This window comes from Garra rufa, chromosome 21 (assembly GCF_049309525.1).
Source record: "Garra rufa chromosome 21, GarRuf1.0, whole genome shotgun sequence".
Lineage (NCBI taxonomy): Eukaryota > Metazoa > Chordata > Actinopteri > Cypriniformes > Cyprinidae > Garra > Garra rufa.
The window spans coordinates 35,619,178-35,638,019 of NC_133381.1; the positions used below are offsets into that span (position 1 = coordinate 35,619,178).

Consider the following 18,842-nt stretch of genomic DNA (forward strand, 5'->3'; position numbering starts at 1 on the left):
CTAAAAGAAGGAGAGAATTTCTCTCCGATGTGACGCACTGTGCCCTTGAATTGAATGACACTTCAAACACTCACATTAGTAAAAAGAAAGAGTGCAGGATACATCAAAAAAAGAGCTACACAGCGTCGCTCCACCAGGCACAATCCCCATACGGATACACACGCCGTTTCACTCATCAATTACAGCACTTTTGTGTAGAGGTCTACAGGTACACACATACAAAAGCTTATAAATCACTTGTTTTTCTATAGTAAAACTGTCCAAGAGCGACACCAGCAGGTAAAGTTACAGCGGGAGTCCGTACCTCTCGTCTCTCCTGAGCCCATTGAGTTTCCCCTAAAGCGTGCAGTGAGTTTGGTGGGGGGTAATTGAGATTGAACGGCGGAATGTCACGTGAGAGGAGGCAATGCCTCCATTGCATATGACTGGTTATATCTGGCTGTGACTGGTTCATGCGATAAATCCTGCCTTGTGTTTGTGCACGTTCTGCATTCATGAATTTGTCTGAATAACGATATAATGGTGTTAATGGGAAGATTAATTCTGAAAATAAGTAAACATCTCACACACCTAAATAAAAGCACTTTGATGCATCAAAACTAAATTAAAATGGCATAAAAACATCACTGGGAGTTTCTTTTTTTTTTATTGAAGCCCATTTCCACCATTGAAAAAAAAAAATAGTAATTGCAACTTTTAGTTTATATCTCACAATTCTGACTTTATAACTTGCAATTGCGATACATTCTGACTTATTTTTCACCGAATTGTGATACGAACTCACAATTCTGACTTTTTTCTGAAATTTTCTGAATTGTGAGTTTGTATCATGCAATTCTGAGAAAAACAGTCAGAATTGTGAGATATAAACTCACAATTGTGACTTTTTTTTCTCAGAACTGCAAGTTTATATCCTGCAATTGTGATTTTTTTTTTCTCAGAATTGCAAGCTTATATCTTACAATTCTGACTTTATAACACACAATTGTCCTTTTTCCCCTCAAAATTGTACTTCATAACTCGCAATTGTGAGTTGGGGGTAAACTGCAAAAATTTGCTTTTCTTACTTAGATTTTTTGTTTTGTTTCCAGCCAAAATATCTAAAAAAAAATTATTAAATCAAGAAGGATTTTCTAGACAAGTAAACATTTTTGTCTAGTTTTCAGAAAAAAAGAAGTTAAAATTAAGTGAGTTTTTGCGTTAAACGAGCAAAATAATCTGCCAATGGGCTAAGAAAAATAATCTATTTTTCTGCTTGAAATAAGATTATTTTGCTTACCCCATTGGCAGATTATTTTGCTTGTTTTAAGCAAAAACTCACTTTATTTTGAATTCTTTTTTCTGAAAACAATAATTTTTAGAAAATCCTTCTTGATTTAATAATTTTTATATATTTTGGTTGGAAACAAGACAAAAAATCCAAGTAACAAAAGCATATTACTGAGCTTTAATGACTGATGATCCAATAATAAATTATTACGAAAAAGAACAACTGAACATCAGTAAATAAAGTATGTAATTGTTTAATAAAACATATTGTTTAAATTGCTACTGTCTTGAGTTGTTATTTTGAATTATAAATATATATGCTTAAAAGCACTAAACTGATAAGATCTATACTTGGTTTTAATAAGTATAATAGCCTATTAATTACACAGTTAATGTAAAAATACAATATAGATTTGCATTCTGGTAGTGTAAGTAATGTTTATTTAAATAATACTGTAAAACAGTAATATTGTGAAATATTGTTACAATTTAAAACAACTATCTTCTATTCTGATATATTTTAAAATGTAGTTTAATCCTGTAATGAAAAGCTGATTTTTTTTTCACAGCCATTACTTCAGTCTTCAGTGTCACATGATCCTTCAGAATCATTCTAATATGCTGATTTGGTGCTCAAGTGACATTTCCTATTTTTATTAATGTTGAAAAAACATTTTTGAGGAAATTAAGATTTTTTTCCAGGATTTTTTGCTGAAGATAAAGTTCAAAAGAACATTATTTTATCTGAATGGAAATTTTGTAACTTGTAACAAACATAAATGTCTTTACTGTCACTTTTGATCAAATTAATGCATCTTTTTTTTAACATAAGGCAAAAATTCTGTCCAAAAAAATCTATTGACTCCAAACTTTTATTATATATTAAATGACTGCACTGTCGTTTCCATATACAGGTAATGCCATTTCTAAAAAAAAAAAAAAAAGTGAAAACCCTTTAAAAAGTCATTTTAAACACTTTTTTACAAGACGGTTTGTTTTACAAGAAAGCATTAACTAAACAGCATGCATGTGAATGGAAAAACTGTACACAAACATACACACATATACAAACATCACAATTTCTCTCTCTCACAGTCAGACTCACAAAAACAAGGACACATGGGGATGGGGTCAGAAACACACACTCACATGGACACAAACACAAACAGGTGGGCTCCCATGTACCTCAGGCGTGACATCACGGGGTGCAAAACCCGTTCCACCGGTGGTCAAGATCAAGTTGAGCTCCTTCTCATCGCACCAGTCCACCAGCGTCTCCTTTATTGCACACAAACACACAGAATATCAATTCTGTTGAAAGCTACATTTACATGTGCACTATAGGAGCAGTCGCCTTCAATCTAGTGGTGCAACATCACCTCAGCTATTTCGGGCATATAGTCTGGCCTGATAAATAAAATATTAAATTTTAAACTGCTGTTACCAGCAAAAAAATATATCTCATACAGTGGCTCCAAAAGTATTTGCACAAGTAAGTCATTGCATCATCGCAGCAATAGACTTTGACCAACTAGTCCACCTAGGTGATTTTTAGTAGATGTAAACCGCACAGCATTCTTAAAGGAGAAGTTCACTTCTGGAACAAAAGTTTACAGATAATGTACTCACTCAATTGTCATGCAAGATGTTCATGTCTTTCTTTCTTCAGTCGTAAAGAAATTATGTTTTTTTTTTTAGAACATTTCAGGATTTTTCTCCATATAGTGGACTTCTATGGTGCCCCGAGTTTGAACTTCCAAAATGCAGTTTAAATGCAGCTTCAAACGATTCCAAATGCATCTGTAAACGAGCCAAGCCGAGGAAAAAATCATCTTATCTAGCTAAACGTTTGGTTATTTTTTTTTATTATTATTATTACAATTTATATACTTCTGAACCTCAAATGCTTGTCTTGTCTTGCTCTGCCTGAACTCATTTTTTTTCCCAGTTCAAGACTGTTAGGGTGTGTTGAAAAACTCCCATCTCATTTTCTCCCTCAACTTCAAAATTGTCCTACATCGCTGTTTTAACTTTTTTGTGAAGGGTGTTCGATCTTCTTTGCATGGTGACTTTTCAAACACTGGGTCGGTACTTCTGCAGCAATGTAGGATGATTTAGAAATGATTTCTGAAGTTGAGGGAGAAAATAAGATGGGAGTTTTTCGACATGCCCTAACTGTCTTAAACCGGAAAAAAAATGAGTTTAGGCAGAGCAAGACACGACAAGCATTTGAGGTTAAAAAGTATATGAATTGTAATTAAAAAATAAATAAATAACCGATCATTTCACTAAATAACCTTGTTCCTCGGCTGGGATCGTTTACAACTTCATTTGGGATCATCTGAAGCTGCATTTAAACTGCATTTTGGAAGTTCAAACTCAGGGGCACCATAGAAGTCCACTATATGGATAATATATAAAAATCCTGAAATATTTTCCTAAAAAAACAATTTCTTCACGACTGAAGAAAGAAAGACATGAACATCCTGGATGACAAGGGGGTGAGTACATTATCTGTAAATTTTTGTTGAGGAAGTGATCTTCTCCTTTAAAAATGTTATGTTTTGGTTAAAAAGTGTGCTTGTGTTTTCTTGTGCATTGATATTTAAAGTGTCCAAATACATTTTAGACACATTTTTCCATATGTGAGCTCAGATAAACTACAATTTATATCCGTATTAACCTCAAACACTCATCTTGTCTTTCTCTGCCTGAGCTTTGTTTTTTTTTTGGTTCAAGACAGTTAGGGCATGTTGAAAAACTCCCATCTTATTTTCTCCCTCAACTTCAAAAATCCTTTCAAAATCGCCCTACATCTCTGCAGAAGCACCGACCCAGTGTTTGCAAAGTGAACATGCAAAGAAGATGAAACACCCTATCAAAATGTGTGAAAGCGATGTAGGACTATTTCAAAGTTGAGGGAGAAAATAAGATGGGAGTTTTTCGACATGCCCTAACTGTCTTGAACCAAAAAAAAGTTCAGCAGAGCAAAGAAAAATAACAATAATCGATTGTTTCGCTAGATAAGACCCTTCTTTCTCGTTTACAACCGCATTTAAACTGCATTTTGGAAGTTCAAACTCGGGGCACCATAGAAGTCCACTATATAAAGGAAAAATCCTAAAATGTTTTCCTCAAAAAAACAATTTCTTTACGACTAAAGAAAGAAAGACATGAACATCTTGGATGACAAGGGGGTGAGTACATTATCTGTAAATTTTTGTTCCGGAAGTGAACTTCTCCTTTAAAATTAAATGTTTTGGTTAAAAAGAGTGCTTGTGTTTTCTTGTGCAATGATATTTCAAGTGTCCAAATATATTTTAGACACATTTTTCCATGTTATGACTAAAAACGCAGCACCACTATCGGTCTCTAGGGGGCAGCAGTGTGCAAAGGTGTGATTGGATGTGCATGTGTGCCTCATGGCCTCACTGAAGAGGTGAGAGGAAGCGTTACCTTGATCTCGTCAATCTCATCAGGGACTATTTTGTATGCAGAGATTATGCCTCCGAGCCTGTGGGTGAAACACACAAACGACAACAACCGTTAGTGTCTGTTCAGTCCCAACAGCAGGGGAGAAATGGGGAGCGAGAGAGGGAAAAAAACACAATGTGACAGAGTGCAGGAAAGAGAAAGAGCAACACAATGCCAGAGGTACCAGAAAGCTGTCAAAATACATCCCCACACACTCCACCCACAACAGGAATGACAGTTAAAGAAGAATTTTCTCTTCTTTCACAGGGCTCTTGCTGTTTTATTCGCTTCTGCATTCACAGAGCTGACGGCTCACAGTGGATTAAACTTTGACAGCACAGTTTTTAGGCCACAAAACAGGTGGATTAGCACAACGGCTAGGTTTCAAGTCTTAGTTTTCTATATAAACGTATACATTTGTACTCCTACCTGTTGTAAATTCTCTGGAGAGAGAGAAAATTCGAACAGTCATGCATAAAACTTTTGAGCAAACCCATATTTAAATTCTCAAGTGCAGCACACACTAGTGGCTGCTTCGAGTACTGCAGCTAGCTCAGGCACAGATGTGGTACATTTCATTCTGAGTTTATCAAAATAAGCAAATTCTCCTACTTAGTACTGCATGTTTACATACAGAATACATGAAGAAATCAATGTTTCATGTTCATTTAGGTCTAAAATGTTATTTTGTGAGAAGACCAGGCTCGAACTTGTATCGGAGCACATAGGCCTAACTAAAGAGGATTTCTAAACAAGAACAAGCTCATGTGTCAGGGAACTGAAATGATTTAGCAAAATCCCTTTTTTCAGTTTGGCTCAGGATCGGTTTTCTGGGGCTTATTTGTATGTTTTGATGAAGTACTGATCTATCTATACGATCTACTTTTGATCTATCTGTCCATCTATGGTGTAATGCCTACAAAAGAGCAAGAAATGGAGAAAAAAGAAAGAGAGAGAGAGAGAGACACACACAGAGAGCGGAGACTAAAAGAAGAATATGCTGAACACAAAGATGCAGAGCTCTTTAATCCGGTTGCCAGGGAAACCGCTGGTGTGTGAGGATTGGGGGTTTGGGGAGAGGTGCTTTAAGATGGAGATGAGTTTGGGATTTCAACCTGGGTATTTTGTTTGTGTAAGTCAGTACACACATGCACACGCATACGAGAACAAAGGAGAGACTCGAGCGTCTTCTGAATCTGGATGAAACTGTGATTGGCTGTGGCTTTATTAATAAGTGTGTATGTGGGTTGGGCTGCACAGCCGCCTTTCTTAAACCCAAACTAGTATGTTAAAGGGATAGTTCGGCTAAAAATTTAAATTCTGCCATTAATTACTAACCCTTAACCTGTAAGACCTTCATTCATCTTCAGAACACAAATTAAGATATTTTTGATTTTCTGACTTTTCTGATTTCCTAAATAGACAGCAATGTAACTACAACGTTCAAAGCCCACAAAGGTAGTAGCTGCGTTGCTGTTTGTGCAGGGTCAGAAAGCTCTGGAGTTTAATCAAAAATATCTTAGTGTTCCAAAGATGAACAGAAGTCTTCTGGGTTTGGAACGACATGAGGGTGAACAATTGAGTGAACTATAGCATGGGACCTCTAGACGCCACCGATGCTCAGCTAAGCAGACGAGGCTTTGGTATATATAGGGATGAATTTATTAACCGTGTTACAGCACTTTTTTTATATAGTATTTTAGTGCATAAAAACAGCATGTTATTCATTTATCACGTACAATTAAATTTAGTGAGGCACTGAATGTGCTAAAACAGTGTTTCACAGTGAGTACTTCAAGTAATTGTCATTATTTAATGAACTATTAAATAATATTAAGTAATACTTTTTTAACGCTGCACTGCTAGAAGAACTTTGTACCTCTAACAAGTGCGTTCAACCTTCTTTTTGGTCTGTATGGTATGTGCCATCATGCAGTGCCTTGTGAAAGTATTCATAGCCTCTTTTTTTACATTTTGTTATGTTTTAAATTCTTTTTTTTTTACACATCAGTCTACACTCCATGCACAATATTGATAAAGCAAAAAACATAATTGTCACAACTTCACAAATGTATATATATATAAAAAAACTGAAATACTCTACTTACTTGAAGCACCTTTACAGCCTCTAGTCTTTTTGGAATTCAACCAGATTTGCACATCAAATTTTGGCAATTATCTGCCATTCTTCTCCTCACCTCTTCACCTCTCAAGCTCTGTCAGCTTGGATGGAGTCTGGCAGACATTTTCAGGTTTCTCCAGAAATATTTGATTGGGTTCAAGCCCAGACTCTGGCTGGGCCACTTAATGACATTCACAGTTGTCTGTAAGCCACTCTTGCTGTGTGCTTAGGGTCATTGCTCTGTTGGAAGGTTCTGCCCAGTCTGAGGTTCTGAATACTCTGGACCTGACTTTCATTAAAGCTATCTCAATATTTTGGTGCATTGAGCTTTTCTTCAACTTTCTTTTCTTTAATGATTCCCTCAGTCCCTGCCACTGAAAAAAAGCACCGCAGCTTGAGGCTGCTACCAGCACACTTTGCGTTTGGGATGGTACTCTGCAGGTGATGAGCAGTGCCTGGTTTCCTTCAAACATGATGTTTGGAATTGAGGTTCAGAGCTTCAGACCAGAGAATCTATACAATCTTTTAGGATTTAGCACCCTTTAGGTGCTTTCTTGCAAATTCCAAGTGTGTATTCATGTGTCTTCACTGAGGAGAGGATTGAGTCTTGCCACACCACCATAAAGCGATGTTTGTCCTTCCTTAAGTTTCTACCATCTGTATAAATGATCAAGGAGCTCAACTAGAGTGACCATCTTGATCACCGCTCTAGCAAAGGCCCTTCTCCATCAATTGCTCAGTTTGGCCAGGAGGCCAGCTTTAGGAAGAGTCCTGGTTGTTTCAAACTTCTTCCAATAAAGGTAACGGAGACTACGTGCTGAACTCTACAGGCAGTTTTTTTTGTACCTCGCTTGGTTTTTGCTCTGAAATGCATTTTCAGCTGTTAGACCTTTTATTAGGATGAGTGTGCCTTTCCAAATCACACCCATTCAATTAAAATTGCCACAGGTTAGCTTAACTCAAAGTGTAGTAACATCTACAAGCAATATGAATGCTCCTGAGCTGAATAAGGGTATGAATACTTATGCAATTAAATCATTTAACTTTTTTATTTGTAATAAATTTGCAAAGATGTTAAAAACCAGTTTTTTTGCTTTCCCATTATGGTGTATGGAGAGTAGATTGATGTGGGAAAAAAAGTAATTTAAAGCAGTTTAACATAAGGCAGCAACGCAATAAAGTGTGGAAATATGAAGGGGTATGAATACTTTTGCAAGGCCACAACTCAATACTTCTTTAAAACTTGAAAAAAAAAATTGAAAACTACTTTGAAACAAGAAATGATGGAATATTTACGGACGTATTTACAGCTGGTCTACTTGCACAGGAACCGGCATTACCTGAAGTAACTTTTCCGGACCTTTTTACAGAAGGTAAAAGTCGCTGTAATCTTTATTCATCGTTTATCATGGCATCATTCATCATGATTACTGAGATGGCACATTCAGACAGGACTAGAATCACTGAGAAGCTCTGGTAGTAATTACTTTACCCCACGTCTCCATGAAAAACTAATCCCGTCCGAATAGGGCTTTACTGGTACTGGCAGCCACTATTAAAGCCACAATGAAACATAAGCTGCAATAGTGTTTTCTCCCCCGTTTCCAAGAGAAACGTCTTCTTGAACACAAACAAATTTAATTAATGTTGAATGTCACATGGACTACAGTACTTAAGGATGTCCTTACTACCTTTCTGGGCCTTGAATGTGGTAGTTATGTTGCCGTTTCTTCAGGGTTAGAAAGATCTTCGGGTTTAGACTGACATGAAGGTAAGTAATTAATGACAGAATTTTCTTTTTGGATGAACTATCCCTTTAAGACACTTTGAGCAGTGGCGCTCATGCAGGTACAATTACAGTTCTGTCCAAATCCAATCTCTCCCAACCTCCTCTCTACAGTTACTAAAAAACTTTGGCGAGTTAATAACTGTCTGCAGGCCCACGGCAAATAAAACTTGCTTTCATAAGGAACTATGACCTTGGTGACACTTTTTCTGCTCTGGGGTGAAGACACGTCCATCTCTGTTTCTCAGGTGAGTGCTCAGCTGTCCCTCTCTCAAAGTCTGCATGTTCACCTCTCTGTAGGGGAAGACGTCAGAATGGTCTCTATCCAGAGGACGATGAGCCGCGTGTGTCCCCACTATGATTAATTCAGCTCTATTTTTACCACGCCTCGTTAGTAAAACTGACAGCTCTTCCAATGAATCAATTCACCTGAGCTGACAGAGCACTGGAGATGGAGCTCACCAGTCAACAGACAACACACACAAACCTTATCCATCAATACCCCCTGAACTATCTCTACCTTCTGGCAGCGCCCCATGCTTCTCTTCCTCTCTGAAACCTTTCAGAGACCTACATCCTGCTGTCTCTGTCGCTACTCTGACCTTGGTCGAGGTATGTAGAAATGCTCTGAACGAAGCTTTGGTTTTTGATGCTAAAGTAGAAAGTAGGTGGACAAGCATTGGAGGTTCTGGTACAAGTTCCCATCAATTCCCAATCCATCGTAGAGACTTGTGCTCAATCCTCTTTACCCATAATGCCACAACACCAAAACCCCTAGATAATTCAATTATTAGGATAGGGCATTGCACCCTTGCGGTGTCTGAAATCAAAAGCAGCTACGCCATATTCAGCCCGCCGCCATTTTGAATCGAAAACGAGGCTGTGAGGGATAGCAGTCCAGCAGCGCCCACTGTGGCGTATAGTTGCATATCGGGATGGAGATCGTTTCATTTCACAAATTTCCACAACTTCAGAAAATGTGTATTATTAAAATTCGATGGGACATAGGACCTAACTTTCAGGTAACAATATTGCATTTATTTAAGAAAATGACTGTGGAAACTAGCCGGTTGGCTAATTTGCTGTTTTATAACGTAGGCATGTTTATCTTCCTTTAAACGTTTACGCAGCGCTAAAATGATATGTTTTACTACAACAACTAAACTAAATATCTCCATTTTGTATAGATTACAAAGAACACAAGACTGTGCTCAACATTTTACTTATGGTTGTTCTTCAAAAACACTGACTGGAATTAGGAAGCTTAAAGGGATAGTTCACCCAAAAATGAATATGTGATGTTTATCTGCTTACCCCCAATTCTTTCCAAGATGTAGGTGACTTTGTTTCCTCAGAAAAACACAAACGAAGATTTTTAATGAAAACCGGTGAAGTCTGCCAGCCTTATCATGGACGTGGATGGGCACCAAACCTTTAAAAGTAAACAAAAACATGCACAGACAAATCCAAATTACACCCTGCGGCTCGTGACGATACATTGATGTCCTAAGACACGAAACGATCGGTTTTTGTGAGAAACTGAACAGTATTTATATAATTTTTTACCTTTGATACACAGCCACGTCCATCTGTCATGAGCACGAGTTTGGCATCAGTCACGTTACATGAGCACGCGCTCTGGCGTAGAATACGCAAACGCCGGAAGGGGAAATCAGTGAAAAGTCCCGGATGAGTTTGTAAAAGCAAACGTAATCTTTTAGCTTTAAATCGGTTTAAACAATCAGGATACGCGCAAGTAATTACCATTTTGAATAGCCGCTATACCCACAATCTCTGTGCACTGTGGAAACAATGAGTGTCGTATACATGCGACAGATCGCTTCCGGCGTTTGCGTATTCTACGACGTGTGCACATGTGACGTGACTGATGCCAAACTCGTACTCAGGAGAGATGGACGTGGCTGTGTATCAAAGGTAAAAAATGATATAAATACTGTTCAGTTTCTCGCAAAAAACGATCGTTTCGTAGGGTGTAATTTGGATTTGTCTGTGCATGTTTTTGTTCACTTTTAAAGGTTTGGTGCCCATCCACGTCCATGATAAGGCTGACAGACTTCACCGGTTTTCATTAAAAATCTTCGTTTGTGTTTTACTGAGGAAACAAAGTCACCTACATCTTGGATGCATTGGGGGTAAGCAGATAAACATCAAATTTTCATTTTTGGGTGAACTATCCCTTTAAGGTGGGTTCAGCTCCGTCTGTGTTTACCTAGACTCAAAAGCCTCACGAAAGGAAAACCTTGCGATCGTAAATGAAAAAGATATTATTTTCAAATGATGTTTTAAAGATTAAAATGCTTAATAGTTTGTGTTAAGAGCCTGCAGTTAAATCGTAAGCCTCTTTCAGACAACATGTTAAGTCATACAAAAAACAGTGGGTAGAAAGTTTATTTTTATGCAAAGCGATCAAAAGATAACATTTATTTATTATTTATACATTATTTATACATTTATTATTTACTTATTTTCATAATAAAGGTCGGGAAGATGCTTATGACCTAGCTGCAGGCTCTTAACACAAACCATTAAGCATTTTAATCTATATAACATCATTTAAAAAACTCTGTGTAAGTGTTCAAAGGAAGATAAACATGCTCATATTAGAAGTTAGCAGACTTTCCACAGTCATTTTCTTAAATAAATGCAATATTGTTACCTGAAAGTTAGGTCATATGTGACCCTGGACCACAAAACCAGTCATAAGGTTAAATTTTACAAAACTTGAGATATATACATCATATGAAAGTTCAATAAATAAGCTTTCTATTGATGTATAGTTTGTTAGGATAGGACAATATTTGGCCGAGATACATCTATTTGAAAATCTGGAATCTAAGGGTGCAGAAAAGTCAAAATACTGAGAAAATCACCTTTAAAGTTCTCCAAATTAAGTTCTTAACAATGCATATTACTAATCAAAAATTACATTTTGATAGGTTTACAGTAGGAATTTTACAAAAAATCTTAATGTAACATGATCTTTACTTAATTTCCTGATGATTTTTGACATAAAAGAAAAATCAATAATTTTGACCCATACAATGTATTTTTGGCTATTGCTACAAATATACCCCAGCGACTTAAGACTGGTTTTGTGGTCCAGGGTCACATATGTCCTGTCAAACAATCCACGTTTTCTGGAGCTCTTTGTCCTGTGGAAAAATGTGAAATGACCTATTATTTTACGGTTATACGATCTACATCCCGGTACGCAACAATACGCCACAGTGGGCGTTGCTGGACTGCTATCCCTCACAGCCTAGTTTTCGATTCAAAATGGCGGCGGGCTGAATAAGGTGTATATGTAGTATCTTCTGTATTAAGTTACTTCCCCAGGATACTGGTCTTCCAAGACCCTTTAGAAATGAACTAGATTGGTGGATCTTTTTAGACAGGTTGTTAGTGAACATTTGATTTGGATGTGTCTTGAGGCTTTCCAACCTTTGGATTATGCCTAGAGATTCAGCATTTATACAGAGAGGTGGAAGGACAATGAGCTCTCTTTCTTGCTGAAAGATTGTTAAAGGTTTCTCAAAACACGAGAGGTCTCTGCTGAAGTATTCAAGAAGTTGTTGCCGTACAAAGAGGCCTGCGTTATGTGAAGAGTCCTCACTACGCCTATTTGCAAGAGTGCATGCTGAGATACTCTGCACACAAGCACTCATAAGTGCAGTCTCCAGCAGTTCAGTCTTGCATGTGGTCATTTTTTCATGACCTTTGACGCATGACTGAAAAAAGTGAATATGCCAAGTTAGCATCTAGTCAAAAGTAACCGACAATTTCACTTAAAATCCTGTTCTATCTACTCCTTAAATCATCAAAGACATTCCTTAAAAGATTATTCCACTTGCAAAATAAGTCATTATTTATTCACCCCCATGTCATCCAAGATGTTTATGTCTTACTTTCCTCAGTCACAAAGAAGTTTTTTGAGGAAAACATTTTTCTCCATATAGTGGACTTCAATAGTGCTCAACAGATTAAAGGTTAAAAATGCAGGTTCAATGCAGCTTCAAAGGGCTCTACACGATTCCAGTTGAGAAATAACGGGCTTATCTAGCGAAAGGATTAGTTATTTTCTTTAAAAAATGTATAATTTATATACTTTTCAACCGTTTTCAACATACACTAACTGTCTTCAACCCCGAGGGCACAGAGTATGCATACGCATCACAAAGCTAGACAAGATGAACATTTGTGGTTAAAAAGTGTATAAATATATATATATATATTTTTTTTTAATGACCAATTTCACTAGATAAGACCCTTATTTCTCGACTGGTATCATTTAGAGCTCTTTGAAGCGGCATTTAAACTGCATTTTTAACCTTCAATCCGTTGAGCACCATTGACGTCCACTATGGAGAAAAATCCTAGAATGTTTTCATCAAAAAACTACATTTCTTTGCGACTGAAAGAAGAAAGATATGAATATCTTGGATGACATGGTGGTGAGTAAATTATCAGAAAAAGTTTTATTCTGGAAGCGGAGTAATCCTTTAATTGTTTGTATATTGGCTGGTCTTATGGACCAAAGTCTGGTCCACTTGGAAGAATATGCCACCTATCTAGGAGCTGTTCAGAATAGAAAAGTCCAAGTACTTGTTTGAAGAAATCTTGTTTGCTACCATTAAATATCTTTCAAAGATCTGGTGCCATAACCTTGCAAACTTTGGCAAACCAAGCAACAAGCTGCTACTTAGAAGCATAAATCAGCTTTTTACTCTGTAAAGAAAACCATGCTTCCTGGAAAGCTGATAAAAAGCCTACGCACCTCAGTTCCTGGAAATTGTATAGAAGCTTGTTTCAAAATCTGTCGATTCACAGAATCAATTACATTTCCAACAATGCATGAAAGGTAACACAGACAGACTAAGTAAGAAACTGTAGCTGCTGTCCTCCTCTGTCAGGGATTGACTCTTGGGCCTTGGCCCAAATGCCGACCCTAACGCGTACAGTCCTCCACACATTAGTCCGGATCATTGGGTAGTAGTTCACCTCAGTGTGGGCTCTGCAAAAGGCTGCATTCAAGGGCACATAGGAACAGTAAAGAGAGTTATGCTAATGGAATGGATGTCCAATCCTGCTTTTGGAGGGCCACTGTCCTGAAGAGTTTATCTCCAATCCTAATTGAACCAGTTAATCAAGGGCTTCAGGATTACTAGAAACTTCCAGGTAAGAATGCTGAGGCAGGCTAGAGCTAAACTCTACAGGAGAACTTCATAAAAATCCCTTGACCTTGGGACCGAGCCTTGATCTTCATAAAGCACAAGAATCCATTTAGTCTGTCCTATGTTGAACAGGACCTGATGCATGGCATTGTAATACCGTACATAGCCAATGTACTGTGTGTGAGTCACTTACAAGGACGGGTCGTGGACAAGATCTTTGAGGTTGACTCCACTGCGGTCCTCAGCAAGGTTTCTGAAGCAGCTGTCACTCACTGCAGACAGGAGAGAGATGGAGAAAGGAAGAGAAAAAAAGAATAAAAAAGGCACATCATTTCATGGAAATAACAGAATGCCCCTTCGCAGACCATACATGTCTGATTCCTTAAACGTCACGTTAGTCCTGAGGTTTGAGAGAATATGAGTTATGTCAAAACACGTTACTCAACAAAAGCACACGGCTACAAGCATGGAGAATCATACTTTAAGGCCCTCATGTATACTATGTAATGGAGGCCACACTGTTACGCACACAGAGCATTACCATTACACATTACTGTCCTCCTCGGCATTGTGTCAACTTCTTCTGGGACTTTACAACCTGTATGATGGTGAACAGAATCAGCCCCACTGATAACCATCAGTTATCAGTAGTTAGAAAACAGGATTTCCCTTACTCCTCTCCTTCTTTTTGAACATATATTCAACATGAACCATCTACTGAAACTATGCCGCAAAAATCATTTAGAAATCATCACGGTATTGATGCCAAAACAGTAAGCTCATTAGCATATGACCGACCACGTTCATATATCAATGCCTATTTAGAATTCAGTAACATTACAAGCCTTGATGAATAACAGTGAGAACTCTGTTATAACATAGGTAAATTGCATATAGATCTCTTAAAGAAATAGTTCATCCAAAAATAAAAATTTGGAATTCACTGACTTTTACTGTATAGGCCAAACAGTTCAAATGTCTTATTTTGTGTTCCACAGGAGAAAGTAAGTCATACCAGTTCAAAACAAAACGAGGGCGAGTAAATGACAGAATTTTTATTTTTACTGGGTGAACTACACCTCTAAAGACACAGTAGCAACAACAGCTTAATTCGAAGCACTAAAAAAGGAGGAAAATAGACATGGTGGAAGAAAACTTGACTTAATATTAGGGCTGCACGATACATCGTTTCAGCATCGTCATCGCGATGTAGTCACATCGCGGCAGTCACGATGCTGGGCAAAATAAAAATAAAATGATGTGTCTGGTTTAAAAATTTACTTTCTATATCTCTAACTTTCTATTCACGGATCTATATTTGTCTAATATAAAGTAATTAACTCATATTTAAGGGTTCTTTAAAACTACAAAGCACACATTGCTTCACCTACTTCATGCATGGAGTCTCTGCGTGCGCACATACTCTTTGGTGCGCATTACGAAATGAGTGCGGGACGGGAGAAAAGCGCCGAAATGGAAGAGTTGGTCGCAAAAAGAAACGCAACGTCGGTCGTATGGAAGTATTCTGAATACAAAAACGATGATGCTGACCAAAAACAGGTGCTTTGTCGGGAGTGCCTAGCAGTTGTTGCCACAACTCGCGGAAACACTACGAATTTGTTTGACCATTTAAGTCGGCACCACAAAGCGCTGTATGACGAATGCAAAACCAGATCAGAGGGCAGTCCAAAGCAAAAAAAACTATTTCGGATGCGTTTGCCAGTGTGACGCTTTACGAGAAGGGCTCTAAGCGACAGAAAGATGTCACTGATGCTATTACATTTCACCTTGCGAAAGACATGGTACCAATAAACACGGTCACCAAGCAGGGTTTTACAAACATGATCCACTCGCTTGACAAGCCTATTGTAATGCCGTCACACACTTATTTTTCTCAAATTGCCATCCCAGAGCTGTACAACAAATGCAAGACACAAGTGGAATATTATGCAGCAACAACCGCTTCAATGAGTAAATTAATGCACACAGAAGCAACAAATTGGTGTATTTGAATATTTATATTTACTTTATGCAACAGTTCTGAGAAAGAAGCCAATTTTTTTTATAGAGTTGTTATAAAGTTTAATATTTTTTGTTGCAAAACGCAAAAAAAAAAGAATCTTCTGACATTTTTTTTTCTTCAAATTTTGTGACAAAATATATTTACTAATCTGTTTTCAAAAAAGAAGTTGTTGAATAAAATGTTAAATTACTTATTTTGTCGCTCATGTTAATTCCTTAATGTGATAATGAAGTGTCCTCTTTTCATTCTCAAAATGAGTTCCCTTTCATCAGGGTAAAAGCAACATTCATTATTAATTTCATAACATATTAGAGCCTTGATTTGCCTGAATTGACAGTGAATAAGGTGAGTCAAACTGTTTATGAAACAACCCAAAATAAGCTTTAAAAAGTATTTTATTTCAGGGGTTTGATTATACTTTTAATTTTTTTTATTCTTTGAAAATGCTTACAAAATTATCCCAATTATTTTTGAATTATTATTTGATTTTTAAGCAGTTCAAAACACCTGATGAACATAAATGAATTTGTACACATCGCAATATATATCGCAGGAAAAAAATATATCGCAATGTAATTTTTTCCCAATATCGTGCAGCCCTACTTACTATTACTTTGGGGAAGAAAATAAAATACAAAAGTGTAGACTATATCAGTGTTGTAGCTGAAGCCAGCTAATCTGAGTCTGTGTCCAGGTCGAGACCTATAGAGTCCAAGTCAAGACTAAGACCAGAAGAGGGTCGAGTCCAAATCTGAACATTTTAGACAGTGTAAATATTATTAAGATTTTTCTGGTCAACTAGTAGTCATTCATTTTAAGCATCAGTTGACTATTAGTTGCACATTTATTGATAAATCATATAAATCATAATAATTAGCCTTAAACTGCCTACATAGCCTAATATGCGCTTAAGTGCACGCAAAATGAGCTTTCCACAGCATACCGGCAGACATAATTATGCATGTGTCTGGGAAAAACAGCACAGACACTGCATTAACATTTTAATAATTTATTGTTAAACTAGCACTTTCTTTGTTTTCGGCTTAAGTGATAAAGTCGGTTACACTGACTCGTCATCTATAACATATAACATAATCTGAGAATATTTTTTTTATATTTGAATTGCTTCATTTAAAAGTAGACATTTCACTCTCTATAGATATTTTTCATGTCTGTAAGGCAAGTATACAGAGTTTCAAAGTTTCACGCTTAAGTTTACAGAGACTAAGACGGCAGAAAGCACATCCTGTTTGCTTTCGTTATTTTACAAAAGCGCAACATTTCCTTTGTTATTCTGAGTGCACAAAAATAAATGTAGAGTCTGTACAGATTCAAAAGATGTTTTACATTTACCTGTATGACTAAAAATGATGGAGTATTTTAAGTGCAAGTGACCACACTGGCGCCTCCATCTGTGTGACTCCACCGCTTCCTGTGGGATTTTTTTTCTGCGACTAAGCAACTAATACAATTTTGGTCAACCAAGCCTCTTTTTGTCGACTTTAACGGTTAGTCGACTATTAGGGGGCAGCTCTAGTAAATATGCTTTTGAGTCAGTGTTACCCGAGCATACGCTCGGTCCAGAGAAACATAATAGCGTAGAGCGAATGTACGCATGATTTGGCACAGAAAAATAAAATGTATCTGCAGTATTGTAGTCTGAGTCAAAACCGATTGCTCCAAATGTTCCAGAGTCCATGACAGGGCCAAGACCAAGTCCAGACTTGAGTATTACAACACTGGGCAACATCCCATAAGTCAACACTGAAACCCTATAACCTGGTCTTATTGTGCATGTTATGCTGAAGAAAAATCTTTATGATGTTTCATAACAACATAACTTCCTATGCCTCTGAAATGACTTTTTAAGATCACCATGCTCTCTTATTTTTCAACCACCAGCCATAGAGGCAATCACTCTTGATTAATTCCCAATGGTTAAGTGAAGTCTAATCCTACTTTTTTTATGGAATATGCTTTACCTGCAAATAAGCTGGTTGGAAATGCTTTTATGCTTTTAATAGTAACAGAAATAATAGTAATTTCAACAGCATTGTGGATATAAAAGGGTCTAGTGTAGCTCAAAACAGGTCAAAATCTGTGACGAGAGAAAAGAATGACCTGTGCTGTGTAAATAAATGATAAAGCGCTGCCGTTCACCATCACATTCCCCATCACGCACAAGGGCTCGGTGCAACACTTGCTTCATAATTGCAGCATTTTCTCACCCTTCTCTCTTTTCTCCTCATCTCTTGCTCTCTCTGTTCTCTCTCTCTCTCTCTCCACCCTGCTAACCCTTGATCTATAAATAGGCTGGTGTTCCCTGCAGGAGGCAGGAGAAGTGAGCTCTCCTCAGAGAGGCGGCAAAAAACTTCTTGTCACAGGCACGCAAATGCAACGTCTGTGTGTGTATGAATGAGGGTGAAGGAGGAGGATTGTTCTGCCGATGCGTATTGTATATAAGTGACCGTGTGTGTGAGTGCGAGAGAGAGAGAGAGAAAGACGCAGCAGTTGGAACATTCATCAGAGACGTTAAGGCATCAGAATGTTAATGTCACCACAGCTCTGCCCTGCATGAGAGGAGAGGAGCGTTGTCTATTTTTCAGACCTGCTAAAGAGCTACACCTTTCAAGCAAAGTGTTAACCATATCAAATAATTGTAACAACGTTTCTTTAAACCTTACAAAAATTACTGTTGTTGCACACTGATAATAACCAATGGTAATACCATAGTTCTTTGATATATATACACACACCATCACACACATACATTATGTGGTATTTCAATGAACTCAAAAATATTATAAATGGTTACACTTTAGGTTGGGAAGCAATTGTCACTATTAACTATTAACTACGATTTTGCCTCAATAAACTCCTAATTTGCTGCTCATTAATAGTTACTAAGCTAGTTGTTATGCTTGTCTTGCACTAGCTCTGCGTCCAGAACTTGCGCATTTTGAAGTCAGGTCAAAA

General features: G+C 37.4%; 1 protein-coding gene across 4 annotated transcripts in view; it reads right to left on the minus strand.

The window, feature by feature from the left end:
* The window catches only part of gphna (gephyrin a), a 138,149-nt gene that overhangs the window by 79,933 nt on the left and 39,374 nt on the right, over nt 1–18,842 (minus strand). For all 4 annotated transcript variants that reach the window (XM_073826677.1, XM_073826676.1, XM_073826675.1 and 1 more), the window contains exons 2-4: nt 14,037–14,115; nt 4,726–4,783; nt 2,455–2,547 (exon numbers count right to left, since the gene is read on the minus strand). In XM_073826677.1, the coding sequence (XP_073682778.1) occupies nt 2,455–2,547; nt 4,726–4,783; nt 14,037–14,115 (230 nt within the window). The remainder of the gene's footprint in view (nt 1–2,454; nt 2,548–4,725; nt 4,784–14,036; nt 14,116–18,842) is intronic.